At 45.9% G+C, this 24,648-nt stretch overlaps 1 protein-coding gene across 3 annotated transcripts in view; it reads left to right on the forward strand.

Annotated features, from left to right (window-relative positions):
- tmem63c (transmembrane protein 63C) overlaps nt 1-17,742 on the forward strand; it is a 191,297-nt gene extending 173,555 nt beyond the window's left edge. For all 3 annotated transcript variants that reach the window (XM_052030866.1, XM_052030877.1, XM_052030855.1), the window contains exon 24: nt 15,553-17,742. In XM_052030866.1, the coding sequence (XP_051886826.1) occupies nt 15,553-15,747 (195 nt within the window). In that variant the 3' untranslated portion in view covers nt 15,748-17,742. The remainder of the gene's footprint in view (nt 1-15,552) is intronic.
- The last annotated feature ends 6,906 nt before the right edge of the window (nt 17,743-24,648 follow it).

The raw sequence follows: 24,648 nt of genomic DNA on the forward strand, positions 1-24,648 counted from the left end.
GTTATCTATAAATATCACAAAAAGTAGAGGTCCCAGAACCGATATCTGCGGGACACCACTAGTCACTGCCTTCCAATCCGAGGGCACTCCTTCCACCACAACCCTCTGCTTTCTACATGCAAGCCAATTCCTAATCCACACAGCCAAGCTTCCTTGGATCCCTCAGCCTCTGACCTTCTGAAGAAGCCTACCATGAGGAACCTTATCAAACGCCTTACTAAAATCCATGTAAACCACATCCACCGCACTGCCCTCATCAATCTTCCTGGTCACCTCCTCAAAGAACTCTATCAGGCTTGTGAGGCAAGATCTTCCCTTCACAAAGCCATGCTGGCTGTCCCTAATCAGTCCATGATTCTCGAGGTGTTCATAGATCCTATCCCTTAGAATCCTTTCTAACAGCTTACCCACCACAGACGTGAGACTCACTGGTCTATAATTCCCTGGCCTATCCCTATTACCTTTTTTGAACAAGAGCAGGTACTTCTGGAGTCCAGGAAGTAGATAGAAGGGTGACTGTCAGGGGAGGGAAAAGGAAAAAGAAAACGAACAGGCAGACAGAGCAGAGGACCCCGGAGGCTGTTCCCCTCAGTAACAGGTTTTCTGCTTTGGAAGCTGCAGGGATCAAGCAGCAGTAGCCAGGTCTCTGGCACTGGGACCAGTCCTGCTGATCAGAAGGGAAGGGAGGAGAAGAGGAGGGCAGTAGTGATAGGGGACTCGATAGTCAGGGAAACAGATAGGAGGTTCTGTGGCAGTGAGCATGAATCCCGGATGGTATGTTGCCTCCCAGGTGCCAGGCAACTAAGATAGGCAGTGTTGTGGATAGTGTGGAGGGCTGTCGGAGCTTACAGAGGGATATTGATAGGATGCAGAACTGGGCTGACAAGTGGCAGATGGAGTTCAATTCGGAGAAGTGTGAGGTGGTACACTTTGGAAGGACAAACTCCAGGGCAGAGTACTGGGTGAATGGCAAGGTACTTGGCAGTGTGGAGGAGCAGAGGGATCTGGGGGTTCATATTCACAGTTCATTGAAAGTTGCCTCACAGGTGGAAAGAGCAGTTAAGAAGGCCAATGGGATATTGGCTTTCATAAATCGCGGGATTGAGTTTAAGAGCCGCGAGGTGATGATGCAGCTTTACAAAACTCTAGTTAGGCCACATTTAGAGTACTGTGTTCAGTTCTGGTCGCCTCATTATAGGAAGGATTTGGAGGCATTGGAGAGGGTGCAGAGGAGATTTACCAGGATGCTGCCTGGATTGGAGGGTATTGAATATGAGGAGAGGCTTAAGGTGCTAGGGCTTTATTCACTGGAAAGGAGGAGGATGAGAGGAGACATGATAGAGGTATATAAAATATTGAGAGGAATAGATAGAGTAGACAGTCAGTGCCTCCTTCCCAGGGCACCTATGCTCAAGATGAGAGGGCATGGCTTTAAAGTTATGGGTGGGAGGTTCAGGGTAGATGTCAGGGAGAGGTTTTTCACCCAGAGAGTGGTTGGTGCATGGAATGCACTGCCTGGGGTGGTGGTGGAGGCAGATACATTGAACAGGTTCAAGAGCTTGTTGGATAGACATATGGAGGAGTGTGGGATGGGGGGATATGTGGGAGGAAAGGGTTAGGTAGTGTGAGGGTGGTTTGATGGATGGCACAACATGGTGGGCCGAAGGGCCTGTTTTGTGCTGTATGGTTCTATGGAGAGTGTAAATTGGGATGACATTTTTGAAGGGAAATGTACTATGGAGATGTGGTCGATGTTCAGGGATCTCTTGCAGGATGTTAGGGGTAAATTTGTCCCAGTGAGGCAGAGAAGGAATGGTAGGGTGAAGGAACCGTGGGCAACAAGGGAGGTGGAACAACTAGTTAGGAAGAAGAAGGCAGCATACATAAGGTGTAAGCAGCAAGGATCAGATAGGGCTCGTGAGGAATATAGAGTAGCAAGGAAGGAACTTAAGAAGGGGCTGAGGAGAGCAAGAAGGGGACATGAAAAGGCTTTGGCAAGTAGGGTTAAGGAGAATTCCAGGGCTTTTTTCTCGTACATGAGGAGCAGAAGGATGGCTAGAGTAAAGGTAGGTCTGATTAAAGACAAAGGTGGGAAGATGTGCCTGGAAGCTGTGGAAGTGGGTGAGGTTCTCAATGAATACTTCTCTTCAGTATTCACCAAGGAGAGGGGTCTTGATGATGTTGAGGACAGTGTTGGTAAGGGTAATGTTCTAGAGCATGTAGATATCAAGAGAGAGAGGATACGTTGGAGCTGTTAGAAAATATTAGGACAGATAAGTCCCTGGGGCCTGACGGAATATTCCCAAGGCTGCTCCACTGGGTGAGGGAAGAGATTGCTGAACCGTTGGCTAGGATCTTTGAGTCCTTGTTGTCCACGGGAATGGTACCAGAGGATGGGAGGGTGGCAAATGTTGTCCCCTTATTCAAAAATAGGTAGTAGGGATAGTCCAGGGAACTACAGACCTGTGAGCCTTACGTCTGTGGTGGGTAAGCTGTTAGAAACGATTTTAAGAGATAGGATCTATGATCATTTAGAGAATCATGGACTGATTAGGGACAGCCAGCATGGATTTGTGAAGGGAAGATCTTGCCTCACAAGCCTGATAGGGCTCTTTGAGGAGGTGACCAGGAAGATTGATGAGGGTAGCGTAGTAGATGTGGTCTACATGCATTTTAGTAAGGCATTTGACAAGGTTCCATGTGGTAGGCTTCTTCAGAAGGTCAGAGGGCATGGGATCCAGGAAGGCTTGGCCGTGTGGATTCAGAATTGGCTTGCCTGTAGAAAGCAGAGGTTTGTGGTGGAGGGAGTGCATTTGGATTGGAGGGCTGTGACTAGTTGTGTCCTACAGGGATCGGTTCTGGAACCTTTACTTTTTGTGATATTTATTAATGACTTAGTTGAGGGGGTGGAAGGGTGGGTTAGCAAGTTTGCAGACGACACAAAGATCGGTGGTGTTGTGGATAGTGTGGAGGGCTGTCGAAGCTTACAGAGGGATATTGATAGGATGCAGAGCTGGGCTGAGAAGTGGCAGATGGAGTTCAATCTGGAGAAGTGTGAGGTGGTACACTTTGGAAGGACTAACTCCAAGGTGGAGTACAAGGTTAATGGCAGGATTCTGGGCAGTGTGGAGGAGCAGAGGGATCTGGGGGTTCATATCCACAGATCACTGAAAGTTGCCTCACAGGTAGATAGGATAGTTAAGAAAACTTATGGGATAGAATGTAGAACATGGAAAAACTACAGCACAGTTCAGGCCCTTCAGCCCATAAAGCTGTGCCGAACATGTCCCTACCCTAGAAATTACTTAGGCTCCGTGTACCTTTCCAACAGTCCCTTAGAAGATCCTACCGTATCCGCGTCCACCACCATTTCCAGCAGCCCATTGCACGCACTCACCACTCTCTGAGTAAAAAACTTACCCCTGACATCTCCCTACCTACTCCCCAGCACCTTAAACTTACCCCTGACATCTCCCTACCTACTCCCCAGCACCTTAAACCTATGTCCTCTTGTGGCCACCATTTCAGCCCTGGGGAAAATCCTCTGACTATCTACCCGATCAATACCTCTCATCATCTTATATACCTCTATCAGGTCCCCCCTCATCCTCCGTCGCTCCAAGGAGAAAAGGCCGAGTTCCCTCAACCTACTTCCATAAGGCATGCTCCACATTCCAGGCAGCACCCTAGTAAATCTCCTCTGCACCCTCTCTATGACTTCTACATCCTTCCTGTAGTGAGGTGATCAGAACTGAGTACAGTACTCCAAGTGGGGTCTGACCAGGGACTATATAGCTGCTAACATACCTCTCGGCTCCTAAATTCAATTCCTCGATTGATGAAGGACAATACACCATATGCCTTCTTAACCACAGAGTCAACCTGCACAGCCGCTTTGAGATCCCTCTGATCCTCCACACTGCCAAGAGTCCTACCATTAAGGCTATATTCTGCCATCATATTTGATCTACGAAAATGAACCACTTCACACTTATCTGGGTTGAACTACATCTGTCACTTCTCAGCCCAACTTTGCATCCTATCTATGTCCCTCTGTAAGCTCTGACAGCCCTCCAAACTATCCACAACACCCCCAACCTTCGTGTCATCCGCAAACTCACTAACCCATCCCTCCACTTCCTCATCCAGGTCGTTTATAAGAATCACAAAGAGCAAGGGTCCCAGTACAGATCCCTGAGGTACACCACTGGTCACCAACCTCCGCACAGAATACAACCCCTCAACAACCACTCTTTGCCTTCTGTGGGCCAGCCAGTTCTGGATCCACACTGCAATGCCCCGTTGGATCCCATGCCTCCTTACTTTCTCAATGAGCCTTGCATGGGGTACCTTATCAAAAGCTTTGCTGAAATCCATATACACTACATCTACTGCTCTCACTTCATCGATGTGTTTAGTCACATCCTGAAAAAATTTAATCAGGCTCGTAAGGCAGGACCTGCCCTTGACAAAGCCATGCTGACTATTCCTAATCACATTATACCTCTCCAAATGTTCATAAATCCTGCCTCTCAGGATCTTCTCCATCAGCTTACCAACCACTGAGGTAAGACTCACTGGTCTATAATTTCCTGGGCTATCCCTACTCCCCTTCTTGAATAAGGGAACAACATCTGCAACCGTCGAATCTTCCGGAACCTCTCCTGTCTCCATTGAAGATGCAAAGATCATCGTCAGAGGCTCCGCAATCTCCTCCCACAGCAGCCTGGGGTACATCTCACCCGGTCCCGGTGACTTATCCAACTTGATGCTTTCCAAAAGTTTCAGCACATCCTCTTTTCTAATATCCACATGCTCAAGCGTTTCAGCCCACTGCATGTCCCCACTACAATCCCCCAGATCTTTTACCGTGGTGAATACTGACATAAAGTATTGATTAAGTACCTCCGCTATTTCTTCCGGATCCATACACACTTTCCCACTGCTGCACTTGATAGGCCCTATCCTTTCGCATCTCATCCTCTTGCTCGTCACATACTTGTAGAGTGCCTTGGGGTTTTCCTTGATCCTGCCCGCCAAGGCCTTCTCATGCCCCCTTCTGGCTCTCCTAATCTCCTTCTTAAGCTCCTTCCCACTAGCCTTATACTCGTCCAGATCTCTAACATTACCTAGCTCTCTGTACCTTTTGTAAGCTTTTCTTTTCCTTTTGACTAGATTTATTATAGCCTTTGTACACCATGGTTCCTGTATCCTCTCGTGTCTCCCCTGTCTCACTGGAACATGCCTATGCAGAACTCCACACAAATATCCCCTGAATATTTGCCACATTTCTTCTGTACTTTTCCCTGAGAACATCTGTTCCCAATTTAATCTTCCAATTTCCTGCCTAATAGTCTCATATTTCCCTTTACTTCAAGTAAACGCCTTTCTAGTCTGTCTGTTCCCATCTCTCTCCAGTGCTAACGTAAAGGAGATAGAATTATGATCACTATCACCAAAATGTTCACCCACTGAGAGATCTGACACCTGACCAGGTTCATTTTCCAATACCAAATCAAGCACAGCCTCTCCTCTTGTAGGCTTATCTACATACTGTGTCAAGAATTCTTCCTGAACACTCCTAACAAACTCCACCCCATCTAAACCCCTCACTGTCTGGAGATGCCAATCGATGTTTGGGAAATTAAAATCCCCCATCACAACAACTCTGTTATTCTCACACCTTTCTAGGATCTGCTTCCCTATCTGCTCCTCAATATCCCTGTTACTATTCGGTGGCCTTTAAAAAACACCCAGTAAGGTTATTGACCCCTTCCTGTTCCTAACCTCCACCCTCAGAGACTCCGTAGACGGTCCCTCCACAACGTCCACCTTTTCCACAGCTGTGACGCTATCTCTGATCAACAGTGCCACTCCCCCACCTCTTTTACATCCCTCCCTGTCCATAGAACCATAGAACCATACAGCACAAAACAGGCCCTTCAGCCCACCATGTTGTGCCGTCCATCAAACCACCCTCACACTATCTAACCCTTTCCTATAGAACCATACCTTTCTGAAACATCTAAAATCCGGCAGTTGAAGCAACCATTCCAGTCCCTGAGCCATCCAAGTGTCCGTAATGGCCACCACATCATATCCCCAAGTATTGATCCAAGCTCTAAGCTCATCCGCCTTGCTCACAATACCTTGCATTAAAATAGACAAATCTCAAACCTGTCTGAGCACGTCCCTTCTCTAGCACCTGCCTATTGTACCTACTACTAGCTTTCACTATTTGAGAGCCAAACACCTCTTTCCCAGTCTCTCCAGTTCAGATCCCACCCCCCAACAATTCTAGTTTAAACCCTCCCCAGTAGCCTTAGCAAACCTCCTCGCCAGGATATTTGTTCCCCTGGGAGCCAAGTGCAACCTGTCCTCTTTGAACAGGTCATACCTGCCCCAAAAGAGGCCCCAGTGATCCAGAAATCTGAATCCCTGCTCCTTACTCCAATCCCTCAGCCACGCATTTAACCTCCTCCTCATTCTGTTCCTATACCCACTGTCGCTTAGCACTCATAAGCATAGCACTCATAAGGATGTTAGCTTTTATAAGTCGTGGGATCGAGTTAAAGATCCGCGAAGTAATGATGCAGCTTTACAAAACTCTGGTTAGACACTTAGAGTACTGTGTCCAGTTCTGGTTGCCTCATTATAGGAAGGATGTGGAAGTGTTGGAAAGGGTGCAGAGGAGATTTACCAGGATGCTGCCTGGATTAGAGAGTATGGATTATGAGGAGAGACTAAAGGAGCTAGTGCTTTACTCTTTGGCGAGAAGGAGGATGAGGGGAGACATGATAGAGGTATATAAAATATTGAGAGGAATAGATAGAGTGGACAGCCAGCACCTCTTTCCGAGGGCACCAATGCTCAATACAAGAGGACATAGCTTTAAGGTAATGGGTGGGAAGTTCAAGGGAGATATCAGAGGGAGGTTTTTCACCTAGAGATTGGTTGGTGCATGGAATGCGCTGCCTGGGGTGGTGGTGGAGGCTGATACGTTGGTCAAGTTCAAGAGACTGTTAGATAAGCATATGGAGGAATTTAAGATAGAGCGATATGTGGGAGGAAGGGGTTAGATAGTCTTAGTTGTGGTTAGAAGGTTGGCACAACATGGTGGGCCGAAGGGCCTGTATTGTGCTGTATTTTTCTATGGTTCTATGGTACAGGCCCTTTGGCCCACAATGTTTGCCGATCTATATAAACCTAACCCATGATCAATCGAACCTGTCCCTCCTACACAGCCCATAACCCTCCATTTTTTTTTTAACATCCATTCCTCCAGGGATGGTAGGTTTTCTGTATGAGAGGTTGAGAATACTAGTACCACCTTGCCAGATGAAATCTCCACTTATTCTTCTAAACTCCAGAGAGTACAGTCCATCTCGTAGAGCCACTGCCTCAACCCCAGTGACCTGGCTTCAATCCTGACCTCCAGAGGTGTCTGAGTGGCATTTGCATGTTCTCTCTGCGACCATAGGGCTTTCCTCCCATACAAGACCATGAGATACAGGAGCAGAATTAGGCCATTCAGTCCATCAGGTCTGCTCCACCATTCAGTCATGGCTGATTTTTCTTCAATCCCCTCACCAATCAAGAACCTGAATCTTTCTTAAATATAACCAATGACTTGGCCTCCACAGCTGGGTGTGGCAACAAATTCCAAGGATTCACCACCTTCTGGCTGAAGAAATTCCTCCTCATCTCAGTTCTAAAGGACGTCCCTTTATTCTGAGGCTGTGCCCTCGGATCCTGGACTCTCCCACTGATGGAAACATCCTCTCCACGTCCACTCTATCCAGGCCTTTCAGTATCCGGTAGGTTTCAATGAGATCCTCCCTCATCCTTCTAAACTCCAGTGAGTACAGGCCCAGAGACATCAAATACTCCTCATACGTTAAGCCTTTCATTCCCGGGATCATTCTCATAAACCTCCTCTGGACCCTCTCCAATGCCAGCACATCCTTCCTTAGATATGGGGCCCCAAAACTGCTCACAATACTCCAAATGTCTGACCAATGCGTTGTAAAGCCTCAGCATTACATCCTTGCTTTTATGTTCTAGTCCTCTCGAAATGAATGCTAACATTGCATTTGCCTTGCTTACTACCGACTCAATCTGCAAGTTAACCTTTAGGGAGTCCTGCACTAGGACTCCCAAGTCCCTTTGCCCCTCTAATTTCTGAATTCACTCCCCAGTTAGAAAATAATCTGCACCTTTATTCTTCCTACCAGAGAGCATAACCCCACACTTCCCCACGCTGTATTCCATCCGCCACTTCGTTGCCCACTGTCCCAACCTGTCCAAGTCCTTCTGCAGACTCCCTGCCTCTGCAGCACTACCCGACCCCTCCTCCTATCTTGGTATCGTCTGCAAACTTAGCCACAATGCCATCAGTTCCTTCACCCAGACCATTAACATATAAAGTGAAAAGCTGTGGTCCCAACACTGACCCTGCAGAACTCCACTGGTCACCAGCAGCCATCCTGTAAAAGACCCCTTTACCCCCACTCTCTGCCTTCTGCCAGTCAGCTAATCTTCTATCCATACGAGTACCTTGCCTCTAACGCCATGGGCTCCTATCTTGTTTAGCAGCCTCATATGCAGCACCTTGTGAAAGGCCTTCTGAAAATCCAAGTGAATAACGTCCACTGACTCTCCTTTGTCTAACCTGCTTGTTACTTCCTCAAAGAATTCTAACACATTTGTCGGGTAAGATTTCCCATTAATGAAACTGTGCTGACTTCGGCCTAGTTTATCCTAGAACATGGAACAGTACAGCACAGGAACAGGCCCTTCGGCCCACAATGTTGTGCCAAACCAATTACATTAGTAATAAAATGCCCAACTGAACTAATCCCTTCTGCCTGCACCATATTCTACCACTTCCCTCACATTCATGTGCCCATCTAAGAGCTTCTTGAATGTCCCTATTGTATCTGCCTCCATCACCACCCCAGGCAGCGCATTCCAGGCACCTACCACCCTTTGTGTAAAAAAAAACTTGCCACGCACACCTCCTTTGAACTTACCCCCTATCACCTTAAATGCATGCCCTCTGGTATTAGACACTTCAACCCTGGGGAAAAGATATCTACTCTCTATGCCTCTCATAATCTTATAAATCTCTATCAGATCTCCCCAGAGTAGGTTAACAGTCTTTTCCCCAGGGTAGAGCAGTACAAAACTTGGGGGCATGGGTTTAGGGTGAGAGGGGAAAGATTTAAAAGGGGCAACTTTTTCACACGCAGAGGCTGGTGGGTATATGGAACGAGCTGCCAGAGGAAGTGGCTGAGGCAGGTACAATAGTATCATTTAAGCTGCACTTGTTTAGGTACATGGAGGGGTGGGGCTTGGAGGGATATGCACCGGGTGGGCACCGTGGTTGGCATGAACCGGTTGGGCCGAAGGGCCTGTATCCGTGCAGAATTGCTCTACAACACTCCACAGGGCCCTGCCGTTCAGTGTGAAAGTCTGACCTGGATTTGATTTCCCAAAATGCAGCACCTCGCACTTATCCGACTAAAACTCCATTTGCCATTTCTCAGCGATTTTCGTTTTGCACTCTAACCTTATTTTACTTTGTTATGTATACTGTGCGCATTGAAATACAACCGCCCCAAGTTCGTCCCTGTGTTGCGTGAAGTTGGGTTCCTAACCCTCTGTCAACTCTATCCTATATTTTATTCTGGAGACCTTAATAACCTCTCCTGTGCTCTCCTTTTCTTTAACCTTTCCTCAATTTTCCATGCCGTTGAACCCACCCCACCACTGCCACTGTTTAGTTTAAAGCCCCATCCACAGCCCTAGTTATATGATTCACCAGGACTCTGGTCCCAGCATGGTTCAGGTGGAGCCCATCCCATTGGAATAGCTCCCTCCTTCCCCAGTACTGGTGCCAAATGACCTATGAATTCAAACCCACTTCTCCCACACCAATCTTTGAGCCACATGTTTACCTCTTTAATCTTGTCGACCCTGTGCCAATTTGCATATGGTTCAGGTAGCAATCCAGAGATTATTACCTTTTTGATTTTGATCTTTAATTCAGACCCCAGTTGCTCATATTCCTTCAGCAGAACCTCTTTCCTTGTTCTACCTACATCATTGGTACCCACATGGATCAAGACAACTGAATCTTTCCCCTCCCACTCCAAATTCCTCCACAGGCCAGATGAGATGTCCTGAATCTGGGCATCAGACAGGCAACACATTGGGAATCTCGATCCTGCTGACAGAGAACAGTACCTATTCCACTGACTATAGCTCCAGTTACAGCTACATTTCTCTTCTCTTCCCCCCTCTTGAATAGCATCCTGAACCATGGTGCCATGGTTAGGTTGCTCATCCTTCCCACAGTCCCCAGTCTCGTCCACATAGGGAGCTGAAATCTCAGACTTGTTAAACATGTCTTTTCCTCCATACTGCTAAGAATCCTGCCATTAACCTTGTATTCTGCCTTCAAGTTCATTCTTGCAAAGTGTATCCATAGAACCATAGAACCATACAGCACAAAACAGGCCCTTCGGCCCACCGTGTCGTGCCGTCCAACAGACCACCCTCACACTACCTAACCCCTTCCTCCCGCATATCCCTCTATCTCACGTTCCTCCATATGCCTATCCAACAAGCTCTTGAACCTGTTCAATGTATCTGCCTCCACCACCACCCCAGGCAGTGCATTCCATGCACCAACCACTCTTTGGGTGAAAAACCTCCCTCTGACATCTCCCCTGAACGTCCCACCCATAACCTTAAAGCCATGACCTCTCGTCTTGAGCATTGGTGCCCTGGGAAGGAGGCGCTGACTGTCTACTCTATCTATTCCTCTCAATATTTTATATACCTCTATCATGTCTCCTCTCATCCTCCTCCTTTCCCGTGAATAAAGCCCTAGCACCTTAAGCCTCTCCTCATATTCAATATTTTCCAATCCAGTTAAGCCTCTCCTCATATTCAATACTCTCCAATTCACACTTTTCCGGAATGAACGCCATCTGTCACTTCTCCACCCAGCTCTCTATCCTATCTATGTCCCGTTGTAACCTACAGCAATCTACACTATCCACAACCCTTCCAACCTTCGTGTCATCTGCAAACTTACTAACCCATCCCCCCACTTCCTCATCCAAGTCATTTATAAAAATCACAAAGAGCAGTGGTCCCAGAACAGATCCCTGTGGAACACCACTATTCACCGATCTCCAGGCAGAATACTCTCCATCTACCACCACCCTCTGCCTTCTGTGGGCAAGCCAATTCCAAATCCACACAGTCATGGATCCCATGACTTTCTGGATGAGCCTACCATGGGAAACCTTATCAAATGCCTTACTAAAATCCATATGCACCACATCCACCGCTCTATCTTCATCAATTTGTTTTGTTGTCACCTCAAAAAACTCAATTCGGCTTGTGAAGCATGACCTGCCCCTCACAAAGCCATGCTGACTATCCCTAATCAGACTATGCTTCTCTAAATGGTCATAAATCCTGTCCCTAAGAATCCTCTCCAATAGCTTGCCTACCACTGACATAAGACTCACTGGTCTCTAATTTCCAGGATTAGCCCTATTACCTTTCTTGAATGAGGGAACAGCATTTGCCATCCTCCAATCCTCTGGTACCACTCCTGTGGCCAAGGAGGATGCAAAGATCATTGTTAACGCTGCAGCAATCTCTTCCCTTACTTCCCATAGTAACCTAGGATATATCCTGTCTGGTCCTGGGGACTTACCTATCCTAATATTTTTCAGAAGCTCCAACACTGCCTCTTTCTTAACCTCAACATGCTCCAGCACATTAGACTGTTCTACGCTGACCTCACATTCATCAAAATCCCCCTCCCTAGTGAAAACTGAAGCAAAGTATTCATTAAGGACCTCCCCTTCCTCCTCTGCCTCCTGGCACGTTTCCCTCTTTGTCCCTGAGCGGTCCTACTCTCGCTCTAGTTATCCTTCTGTTCCTCACCTATGTGTGGAATGCCTTGGGGTTTACCTTAACCCTACTCACCAAGGCCTTCTCATGTCCCTTTCTAGCTCTTCTAAGTCCCTCCTTAAGCTTCTTCCTGGCTACCTTATAACTCTCAAGATCCCTGCCTGATTTTTGCTTCCTAACCCTTAAGTATGCTTTCTTCTTCCTCTTGACTAAATGTTTCAACTCTCTTGTCAACCACGGTTCCTTCACCCTGAAGAGGGCGAGTTTGAATATTACCCTCGACCACAGGTGTCGGATTTTCCGGAATCTGAATGGAGCATTAAGTAGGTGGGGGTTGGAATTCTTACCCAGTTTATTGTGTTCACTGAGTTTGCCGAATCACCACTAGGAGGCACACAACACATAATTCAGTCATTTAACCCAAACCATCAGTTGGTCCCTCCTCTGCTGTAGAATTGGTGTGCTCATCCTACCCAAAATACAAGGTGAATTCGATAGACACCTTGAGCAGTAAATGTAATTGTGAGTGAGTGTGTTCCCAATGACCTTTCACCTGTGGATATTGCAGTGTCTGCCTATTAGAATAGATGGAGACACAAGAGGCTGCTGGAATTTGGAGCAACAATCATCTGCTGGAGGAACTCAGTGGGTTGAGCAGCATCTGTGGGGGGAAAGGTATTGTCGATGTCACAGGTCGAAACATTTCATGAGTTCTGATATGCAGGGTTTCGACCCGAAACGTCGACGGTTCCTTTTCCCCCACAGGTGCTGCTCAATCCACTGAGTTCCTTGAGCAGATTGCTTGTTGCCTTGTATTAGAATAGATGTTTGACAAGTTGGCAATGTTCTGGAGACTGCTTGTCCTATTGTTGATTATGATGCAAAAGTTAGGATCCAGTAGACACATAGGGTGGCTACATAGGTTGATAGGGGCGATAAAGAAGGCATATGGCATGCTTGCCTTTATTAGTCAAGGCATTGAGTTCAAGAATCAGGAGGTTATGCTGCAGCTTTATAAAACTCTAGTTAGGTCACATCTGGAGTATTGCGTTCAGTTCTGGTCGCCCCATTACAGGAAGGATATTGAGGCTTTAGAGAGGGTGTAGAAGAGGTTTCCCAGAATGCTGCCTGGATTAGAGGGCATGTGCTATAAGGAGCAGTTGGACAAACTTGGGTTCTTTTCTCTGGAGCGGCGGAGGTCGAGGGGAGACCTGACAGAGGTTTATAAGATTATGAGAGGCATAGATAGACAGCTGGTATCTTTTTCCCAGGGTTGAAATGTCTAATACCAGAGGGCATGCATTTTAAGGGGATAAGTTCAAAGGAGATGAGTGGTGCAAGTTTTTTTACACAGAGTGGTGGGTGCCTGGAATGTACTGCCTGGGATGGTGGTGGAGGCAGGTATGATAGGGGCGTTCAAGAGGCTCTTAGATAGGCACACAAATGTGTGGGAAATGGAAGGATATGGACATTGTGGCGGCAGAAGGGATTGGTTCAGTTGGGCATTTGATTACTAATTTAGTTTGGCACAACATTGTGGGCCAAAGGGCCTGTTTCTGTGCTATACTGTTCTATGTTCTACCATCCTTTCCCTCTCTCAGAGGGACAAACCCATCTTGAACCCCATGCAAGTGGTCTCTAAACAGCCTCCACATTTCTGCTGTGCATTTCCCTGAGAACATCTGTTCCCAATTAACACTACCAAGTTGCTGCCGAATACCGTCATAATTAGCCCTCCCCCAATTAAAAAAAATTTCCCATATCGTCTGCTCCTCTCCTTGTCCATGGCTATGCAAAAGGTCAGGGACTTGTGGTCACTATCTTCAAAATATTCACCCACCAAGAGGTCAGTCACCTGACCAGGTTCATTGCCTAGTACTAGATCCAGAATGGCCTCTCGTCTAGTCGGCCTGTCTACACACTGTGTCAGGAATCCTTCCTGGACACTCCTAACAAATTTTGCCCCATTTAAACCTTTTGCACTAAGGAGGTGCCAATCAATATTAGGGAAGTTGAAGTCTCACACGACAACAACCCTGTTATTTTTGCACCTTTCCAAAATCTGCTTAATTATCTGCTCCTCAGTAACCCATGGCTCTTGGGGGGTCTGTAGAATACTCCCAATAGAGTGATCACTCTCTTCCTGTTTCTGACTTCCACACACACTGACTCAGTGTATGATCCCTCCACGGCGTCCTCCCTTTCTACAGCTGTGATTCTATCCCTGATTAACAATACCAACCCCCCCCACCTTTTACCCTCCCTGTCCCTTTTGAAACATCTAAACCCCGGAACATCAAGCAGCCACTCCTGCCCTTGTGACAGCCAAGTTGCTGTAATGGCCACACCATTATAATTCCATGTACTGATCCGTGCTCTAAGTTCATCAGCCTTATTCTTAATACCTTGCATTAAAGACATTTCAACCTATCTAACTGACTGCATTTATGCCCTCTCCACTGCCTATCCTTCCTCACAGTCTGTCTGCACATTGCATTTATCTTTACACCAACTGCTCATCATCTGACCTAACACTCTGGTTCCCATCACATGGGATTCAGGGAGATCTGGCTAATTGGATACAGAATTGGCTTGATGGTAGGAAGCAGAAGGTGAGGTGGAAGGTTGTTTCTCAGACTGGTGGCCTGTGACGAGTGGTGTTCCCCAGGGGTTGGTGCTGGGCCCATTGCTATTTGTCATCTATTTCAATGATTTGGATGTGAATATACAAGGCATGGTTAGTAAGTTTGCAGATGACGCTGAAATAGCTGGTGTCATGGACAGTGAAGATGATTATCAGGATTTACAGAGGGATCTTGATCAGCTGGGTACATGGCCTGAGCAATGGGAAAGGGATTTAATTTGGATAAGTGCGAGGTGCTGCATATTGGGAAGACAAATAAGGGCAGGATTTTCACAGTGAACAATGGGGCTCTGGGGGTGTTGTAGAACAGTGGTGTCGCAGGTAGAGAGGCTTTTGGCCTGCTGGCCTTCATCGGTCAGGGCTGAGTATAGAAGTTGGGATGTTATGTACAAGCTGTTGGTGAGGCAGCATTTGGAATACTGTGTTCGGTTTTGGTCACTCTGCTATAGGAAAGATGCCTTTAAGCTGTAAAGAGGAGATTTATGAGGATGTTGCCGGGTCTTGTGGGACTGAGTTATGGAGAGAGGTTGAGCAGTTTGGGACTTTTTTCATTGGACGGTAGGAAAATGAGAGGTGATCTTATGGAGGTGTATGAAATCATGAGGGGCATAGATACGGTCAATGCACACAGTCTTTTTTGCAGAGTTGGGGAATCAAAAACTGGAGGGCATAGTTTTAAGGTGATAGGGGAGAGATTTTATAGGAACCTGAGGACAACTTTTTCACCCAGAGAGTGGTCAGTATATGGAATGAGCTGCCAGAGGAAGTGGTTGAGGCAGGTACATTAACAACATTAAGACAGTTGGACGGGTACATGGATAGGAAAGGTTTAGAGGGATATAGGCCAAATGCGGGCAAATGGGACTAGTTTAGATGGGGATCTTAGTCAATGGACCAGTTGGGCCGAATGGTCTGTTTCCGTGCGGTATGACACGTTGACTCCTGTGGTGACCACTTGCTCTTATTTCCAGGTGTTTGTTGCGGCTGTTCTCCAAGATCCTGAATTGGGTCTCACACCTGTTGCATCCCCTGCACATCAGACTTATGGAACCATGGAAAGTCGTGCTGATGACAACAAATCTGAAAGCTCTGGTCGAATGCAAAACTTTGAACCGGTGTTGGAAAGTCCTCAGCATGAGACAAAAGCAGGATCTGCAATGGACTGAGTTTTGTTACTACTGGTACCTGGTGTGGAAAACTGTGCTGTAGCAGAATGTGACTGGTGCACGTTTCTCTTTTACTGGAGGTCCTACTAATGCCACAGACATTTGCTGATTCTGGACAGAGATTAGAGACTGTGGAGTTTTTTTTAACTCTGGCTTTTATTGTGAGGAGTTTGGTTTCCAATTCCAATTGCTTTGTTCTATAACTCTGCCTGCAATCGCTACCTGGTTGAGAATGTCATCAGCCAGCATGTTCCAGAGAATGCTGCATGTTTCCAAGTGCCCAGAAAGTCATCTGCTGCACATGGAGCTGGAACTCTGTTGAAAGAAGCTCCTGTCAAATTCCCTGCAGTACAAGGAAAACAATGTGCCTGAAGCCATTTCCTCTCTCTCTGACCAAATATATAAATGAGGCCTGGCATCCTGTGATGTTATTAGATTATGTATTAATGTTTTAATCTGTACAGTTTCAGATAAATTGCCTCTCTTGTTGCTGCCAATTTGATTTGATGATCATAATATTCTCTTCTAGCACCAATTCCCTGCTTGTTCATTTCACCAGCTGCCTCATTGTCCTTTTCCCTATCACTGCTCATTTTCCCTTCCTACAGCATCTAAACAAAGTAAACCCTTCACCAGATGAAGTTAAGAGGGTGTCAGTGAGGTGAATGTCTCCAAGTCCTTCCAGTCTAACCTTGGTCTCAATAACTTCACATTTCTTCATTAAATACTTTTCTTTTCATCATCAAAAAAAATAGAAATTCCTTCTGAGGTCCAATTTTTTAAAGAATTGATTTCTGCTTTAGCTACATTTCTCAGTATTGCTGTGTCTGTGTTTCCATTACCACTTATTCTTGAATTCTGCATTTGCCCTGGTTTTATCAAGTGCCAGGATATTCAAGTGGAGATGATTAGCAGATGAGGGGGTGGGGGAATCAATCCGATGGGAATTGATTGATAAGTTGTCCAAAAAATGTAGCCAATTACCAAAGAAGTCTATGTGTCTGAAGAAGTACATGGCCCACACATCAAAAGAACTAGGGAAGGTAGGTGGGTGGAGAACAGTTTAGGCAATATAAAAAGGGACATCTTGTACAATCATCATAAAGTACATTGAGGAAGTGTTTGTCCAAATCTGAGGTGGCTCAAACTCCTCTGACCCAAGTGTAACATCTATACTTCCACTGTCACCTAAAGAGACTGGTTCAGATTCTGTAAAATCCAGTTGCCACATGCAACTTGTTTGAAGTTGCCCATAAGGGAAACATGGGGCACTCTAGTTGCATTGCTTTGACAAGTATTCTTTTCTCAACAAATGATCCATGTTTACAATTTAAAGAATTTTACAGAAAGACCTTCCATCCAGTTTCCAGCATTGAGCAGGTGAGCTGATTGGTCTCCTTCTGTGCCGTAACAATTCTGTGATCCCCTGAATGTTCTGATGTAGTTTTCTTGTGAAACTGTTAAATCCCACACTCCCTAATCCCTTCATTCAGCAACATTCTGTCCAGAGCCATTCCGCATGCAACATCCCAGCGGCACCCCACTCTGTCCTGATGGGAAGTTTGAGTCAACTTTAATTGCAATTATCAGCTCCAACATGAAGTAATGAAGGAGAGGCACAAATGCAGGGAGATCACAGTTAAATGGGAGCTTACAATTCTGATTTATCGCATGGCAGATATTAACTGTCTCAAGGAAGGCAAGACAACCCAATCAAGCCCCCAAATCCAAAGGTCAATCTGTTGAAACTTATGCTAAAACTACATTGTATCTATGGTAAGAGAAATTAAACTTGCAATGCATCAGTCAGCCTGGCCAAATAAAGGTCTGTCAGTTACAAACAGAATCTTAGTAGGAATTAACCCTTGGACATGAAGCATTATCAACTTAAATCAGTGCGGTGGGCTATTTGCTGGCTTTCAAGAAATTACTTCAACTGACTTTGTAACAATTATTACTTCCACTAACATCTGCTAAGTATTTTGTGTATTTCAATGCTCCACGCTATGTTACAGGATTAATAAATAAATGTAACTGTGACCTCATGGGCTGAATTTCTTTGAATGAATTGACCAAATGCTAGCAGAAGGCTGATGTGTTCATAAGCTGATTATGGGATGCAGACATCGCTGGCATTCTCTCCTAAATGCCCTTAATTTGATTGGCTTGATCTAGGACAGAGGTCAACCACAACGGTTGGAGACATGCAGACCTAACTAGGAAAGAACTGCAGATTCCCTTCCCGAACATTAATGAACTAGATGGGTATTTACAAGATTTTTTTGTGATAATAGATAATAGCTTTTCATTTCAGATTAATTATTTGAATTTAAATTTCCAGACTGTCATGTGGAATTCAAGCCCATGTCATGGAGTTGTACAACATGGACATATGTTTCACCCCAACTTGGCCATATCAACTTATCATTCAAGCCCTCCAGTCCCAGCAATATCCTTGTGAATCTTTTCTGCATCCTCTCTAGCGTAATCACATCATAGAGTGAAGTTAGACACACATTCGGAAGCACGACAGCTATGGCAGAGTTTATATGCCATTACTTTTGACAAGGCAAAACCTACCAGCATAAATGGCAGTGATGCTTCATTCCCTGATGAGCTCAATGCCTTTTATGCATGCTTTGAAAGGGAGAATAATGCCACACCTGTGTGAATCCACACAGCATCTGGTGACCCTGTGATCTCTGTCTCGTAGGCCGATGTCAGAACATCCGTCAAAAGGGTGAACCCTCACAAGGCATCAGGCCCCGACGGTGTACCTGGCAGGGTAGAACCATAGAACCATAGAAAAACTACAGCATAGAAAACAGGCCTTTCGGCCCTTCTAGTCTGTGCCGAAACGTTATTCGGCTAGTCCCATTTACCTGCCCCCAGCCCATACCCCTCCAGACCTCTCTCGTCCATGTATCTATCCAATTTACTCTTAAAAGTTAAGAGCGAGCCCGCATTTACCACATCAGATGGCAGCCCATTCCACACTCCCACCACTCTTTGAGTGAAGAAGTTCCCTCTAATATTCCCCCTAAACCTTTCCCCTTTCACCCTAAAGCCATGTCCTCTCGTACTTATCTCTCCTAATCTAGGTGGAAAGAGCCTACTTGCATTAACTCTGTCTATGCCCCTCATCATTTTATAAACCTCTATCATATCTCCCCTCATTCTCCTCTGCTCCAAGGAATAAAGTCCTAACATGCTCAATCTTTCCTTATAACTCAAATCCTGAAGACCTGGCAACATTCTTGTAAATCTCCTCTGCACTCTTTCAATCTTACTGACATCCTTCCTGTAGTTCGGCAACCAGAACTGCACACAATATTCTAAATTTGGTCTCACCAATGACTTACACAACCTCACCAAAACATTCCAACTCCTATACTCAATACTTTGATTTATAAATGCCAGGATGCCAAAAGCCTTTTTTACAACCCTGTCTACCTGTGACTCTACTTTCAAGGAATTATGTATCTGAACTCCCAGATCCCTTTGTTCCTCCGCACTCCTCAGTGCCCTACCATTTACTGTGTATGTCCTCCCTTGATTTGTCCTTCCAAAATGCAACACCTCACACTTGTCTGCATTAAATTCCATCTGCCATTTTCTGGACCATTTTTCCATTTGGTCCAGATCCCTCTGCAAGCTTTGAAAGCCTTCCTCGCTGTTCACTACACCTCCAATCTTAGCATCATCTGCAAACTTACTAATCCAATTTACCACATTATCATCTAGATCATTGATATATACAACAAACAATGGCCCCAACACAGATGCCTCAGGCACACCAATAGTCACAGGCCTCCAATCTGAGAAACAACTATCCACAACCACTCTCTGTCTTCTCCCACTCAGCCAATTTTGAATCCAGTTTACAACCTTTCCATGGATACCCATTGACTGAACCTTCTGAACTAATCTCCCATGTGGGACCTTGTCAAAGGCCTTACTAAAGTCCATACTGGAAGTCCATGAAGTCCGTATTGAAAATCTGTGCTAACTAACTGGCTGGAGTGTTCAAGGATACCTTCAACCTCTCACTGCTGCAGTCAGAGGTTCCCACCTGTTTCAAAAGGGCAGCAATCATACCAATGCCCAAGAAGAGCAGGGTGAGCTGCCTCAACGACTATCACCCTGTAGCACTCATCTACTGTGATGACCTGATATAAGATGATGAGAGGCATTGATTGGGGTAGATAGTCAGAGGCTTTTCCCCAGGGCTGAAATGGTGACCACAAGAGGACAAAGGTTTAAGGTGCTGTGGAGTAGGTATAGAGGGGATGTCAGGAGTAAGTTTTTTACTCAGAGAGTGGTGAGTGCGTGGAATGGGCTACCGGCAACGGTGGAGGCAGATACGATAGGGTCTTTTAAGAGACTTTTGGATAGGTATATGGAGCTGAGGAAAATAGAGGGCTATGGGTAAGTCTAGTTATTTCTAAGGTAGGGACATGTTCAGCACAGCTTTGTGGGCCAAAGGGCCTGAATTGTTCTGTAGGTTTTCTATGTTCTATGAGAGGTTGGTCATGGCTAGAATTAGCTGCCCAGAAATGGCTAGAATTTCAATCTGAGGTTCTCACCTTCTTTAAGAAGACCACTATCATCCCAGACCCCACCCACCCGGGACATTCTCTCTTCTCTCCTCTTCCATCGGGTAGAAGATACAGGATCCTGAGGGCACGTACCACCAGACATAAGGACAGCTTCTATTCCACTGTGATAAGACTATTGAACAGTTCCCTTATACAATAAGATGGACTATGACCTCACGATCTACCTTGTTGTGACCTTGCACCTTATTGCACTGCACTTTCTCTGTAGCTGTGACACTTTACTTTGTACTGTTACTGTTTTTACCTGTACTGCATCAATGCACTTTGTACTAACTCAATGTAACTGCACTGTGTAATGAATTGACCTGTACGATCAGTTTGTAAGACAAGCTTTTCACTGTACCTCGGTACAAGTGACAATAATAAACCAATACCTAAGAAAAACAAGGTAACGTGCCTTAATGACTACCAACCAGTGGTTCTGACATCCACCATCATGAAGTGCTTTGAGAGGCTAGTCATGGCACGCATCAACTCCAACCTCCTGGAAAACCTCGACCCACTGCAATTCCCCTACTGCCGAAACAGGTCTACAATGGATGCCATCTTCCTGGCCCTACACTCAGCTCTGGAGCATCTGGACAGTAAAGACACCTGCATTAGACTACTGTCCATAGTATTGAAGGTGGAGCTGTAGTCAATAATTTCAAGCAGCAAACTCATCACCAAACTCCAAGACCTCTGCAACTGGATCCTTCTCTCTCTGACCAACAGACCGCAATCAGTAAGGATAGGCAGCAACATCTCCGGCATGATTATTCTCAACACTGGTGCCCCACAAGGCTGCGTCCTCAGCCCCCTACTCTACTCCCTATACACTCATGTCTGTGTAGCAAATTCTGCTCTAACACCATCTACAAGTTTTCAGATTATACCACCATAGTGGGCCATATCTCAAATAATGATGAGTCGGACTACAGGAAGGAGCTTAGAGAGCTTAATGACATGGTGTCATGACAACAACCTTTCCCTCAATGTCAGCAAAACAAAAGCTGCCAGAGGAATTGGTTAAGGCAGGTACAATAACAACATCCAAAAGACATTTGGACAAGTACGTGGATAGGAGGGGTTTAGAATGACATGGGCCAAATGCAGGCAAATGGGACGAGCTTAGGTGGACATCCCCGTAACTGCGTGTGTTTCCTCTGGGTGCTCTGGTTTCCTCCCACATTCCAAAGACGTATGGGCTAAGAAGTTGTGGGCATGCTATGTTGGCAGCAGAAGCATGGCAAGACTTGCAGGCTGCCCCCAGAACACTCTATGCAAAAGATGCATTCCCCTTTGACACTCACCAACTTTTATTGATGCACCATAGAACGCATCCTATCTGGATACATCATGGCTTGGTACGGCAACTGCTCTGCCCAGGACTGCAAGAAACTGCAGAGAGTTTTTGACACAGCCCAGCGCATCACGGAAACCAGCATCCCCTCCATGGACTCAAGTCTATACCTCTCGCTGCCTTGGTGAAGCAGCCAGCATAATCAAAGACCCCACGCACTCGGGTCATTCTCTCTTCTCTCCTCTCCCATCAGGTACAAGATACAGGAGTCTGAGGGCACATACCACCAGGCTCATGGACAGCTTCTATCCCATTGTGATAAGACTATTAAACAGTTCCCTTATACAATGAGATGGACTCTTGACCTCACAATCTACCTTGTTTGACCTTGCACCTTATTGTCTACCTGCAAGACACTTCCCTGTAGTTGTGACACTTTACTCTGTACTCTGTTATTGTTTTTCCCTGTACTACCTCAATGCCCTCTGTACAAACTCAATGTATCTGCACTGTGTAATGAATTGACCTGTACGAATGGTATGCAAGACAAGTTTTTCACTGTACCTCGATACAAGTGACAATAATAAACCAAAACCAATACCAGTACCAATACCAATTAACTCCTGCCTGAGCAAGGACCTGGACCTGCTGTAATTTGTCTACTGCCACAGCAGGTCTACAGTGGATGTGACCTCACTGGCTCTCCACTCGGCCTTGAACCACCGAGATGACAGCAACATGTGTCAGGCTGCCGATCATCCATTACAGCTCGGTATTCAACACCATCAATCCTTTCAGTATTAATTAACAAGCTTCAAAATCTGGGCCTCTGCATCTTCTTCTGCAACTGGATCCTCAACTTCCTTATCGGGAGATCACAGTCAGTGTGGATCGGTAGTAACATCTCCTCCTCACTGACATCAACACAGGCGCACCTCAAGGATATGTGCTTAACTCTCTCTATACTCATAACTTTGTGGCGAGTCACAGCTCAAACACCATCTATAAATTCATCGATGACACCACTGTTGTGGGCAGAATCTCAGTTGGCGACAAGGAGGCGTACAGCAGTGAGATATATCAGCTGGTTGTGTGATGTCACAATAATCTTGCACTCAATATCAGCAAGAGCAAGGAATTCATTGTGGACTTCAGGCAGGGGAAGTCAGGAGAACACACACCAGTCCTCACTGAGGGGTCAGCGGTGGAAAGGGTGAGCAGCTTCAAGTTCCTGGGCATCAATATCTCAGAGGATTTATCCTGGGCTCAACACATTGAATCAATCACAAAGAAGGCATGCCAGCAGCTCTACTTCATTAGGAGTTTGAGGAGATTTGGTATGTCACCAAAGATCCTTGCAAATTTCTACAGATGTACGGTGGAGAGCATTCTGACTGCTTGCATCACCACCTGGTATGGAAGCTCCAATTTGCAGGATCGCAAGAGGTTGTGGAGGGTTGTAGACTCAGCCAGCTCCATCACAAGCACAACCCTCCACACCATCGAGGACATCTTCAAGAGGCGGTGCCTCAAGAAGGTGGCATCCATCACCGAGGACCCTCACCATCTGGGACATGCCCTCTTCATATTACTACCATCGGGGAGGAGGTATAGGAGTCCAAAGACCCACACTCAATGTTTCAGGAACATCTTTTTCCCCTCCACCATCTGATTTCTGAACAGTCCATGAACTCCACCTCATTATTCCTCTTTTGCACTATTTATTGGTAACTTATAGCAATCTTTATCTGTTGCACTGTACTGCTGGTGCAAAACAACAAATTTCATGACATATGTCAGTGATAATAAACCTGATTCTGATTCCTTCCTATAGCATGGTGACCAGAACTGCTCACAATATTCCAAGTGCAATCTTACCGATGTACAGGTGTAACATGATGTTCCGACTCTTGTACTCAATGCCCCAACCAATGAAGGCCAGCGTGCCAAATGCCTTCTTCACCACCCCATTTACCTGTATCGCCACTTTCAGGCAACAATGTACTTAAACGCCAACGTCTTCTGTTCCACAACACTCCCCAGGGCCCTGCCATTCACTGTGTATGTCCTGCTCTGGGTCCTAGCACCAATCCTTTGGGACATCACTAGTCACAGGCATCCAGTCACAAAAAATACCCTCCGCCATCACCCTGTCTTCTATTGCCAAGCCAATCTTGGATCCAGTTTGTATCCCATGTATCTCTTGGGCACTAACCTTTTGAACCAGTCTCCAATGTGGGTCCTAGTCCATGTAAACCACATCTACTGCACTGCTGTCATCAATTGACTATGCTACCTCTTCAAAAAATTCAGTCAGATTGATCAGACAGGATCAGCCCTCCACAGAGATCATCAGTTCTGCCTTTCCACGTGATCATCCATCCTACCACTGATGCTAGGCTCAGAAGTCTGTAATTACCAGGATTTTCCCTGCTGCCCTTCCAGTCATCTGGCACCTCAGCTGTGTCCAGTGAAGATGGAAAAATCTCAGCCAGAGCTGCAGCCATTTCTTTCATTGCCTCTCACTGCAGCCGAGGATAAATCACATTTGGCCCTGGCGATTTATCCATCTTTAATTCCCCCTAAGGGATCAAGCACCTCCTCTATTTATGGAGATTTGTACTAGAATTTCACCTACCCCTTCGTGTAATCCCCCAGCAATAAAATCCATCTCCTTTGTGAATACTGATGAACAATATTGACTCATCTATACCCTTTGGCTCCACATATAGATTGCTTCTGTCATCGCTAATGGGCTCTAATCTTTCTCTGGTTATTCTTTTGCGCTTAATATACTTTGGATTTATCTTTTAAAGGGGATTTAAGGAGTAATTTTTCTTTTTGCACAAAGGCATTGCTATCTGGAACTCAGTGACAGAGGAGCTGCTGGAATCAGATACAATTACTATGTTTCAGAGACATTTTAGACAGGCATTTAAACAGACAAAGCATAGAAGAATATGGACCTAATGCAGGCAAATAGGAATTGTGTTGATGGGG

The sequence above is a fragment of the Pristis pectinata genome, chromosome 1 (assembly GCF_009764475.1).
Source record: "Pristis pectinata isolate sPriPec2 chromosome 1, sPriPec2.1.pri, whole genome shotgun sequence".
Taxonomy (NCBI): domain Eukaryota; kingdom Metazoa; phylum Chordata; class Chondrichthyes; order Rhinopristiformes; family Pristidae; genus Pristis; species Pristis pectinata.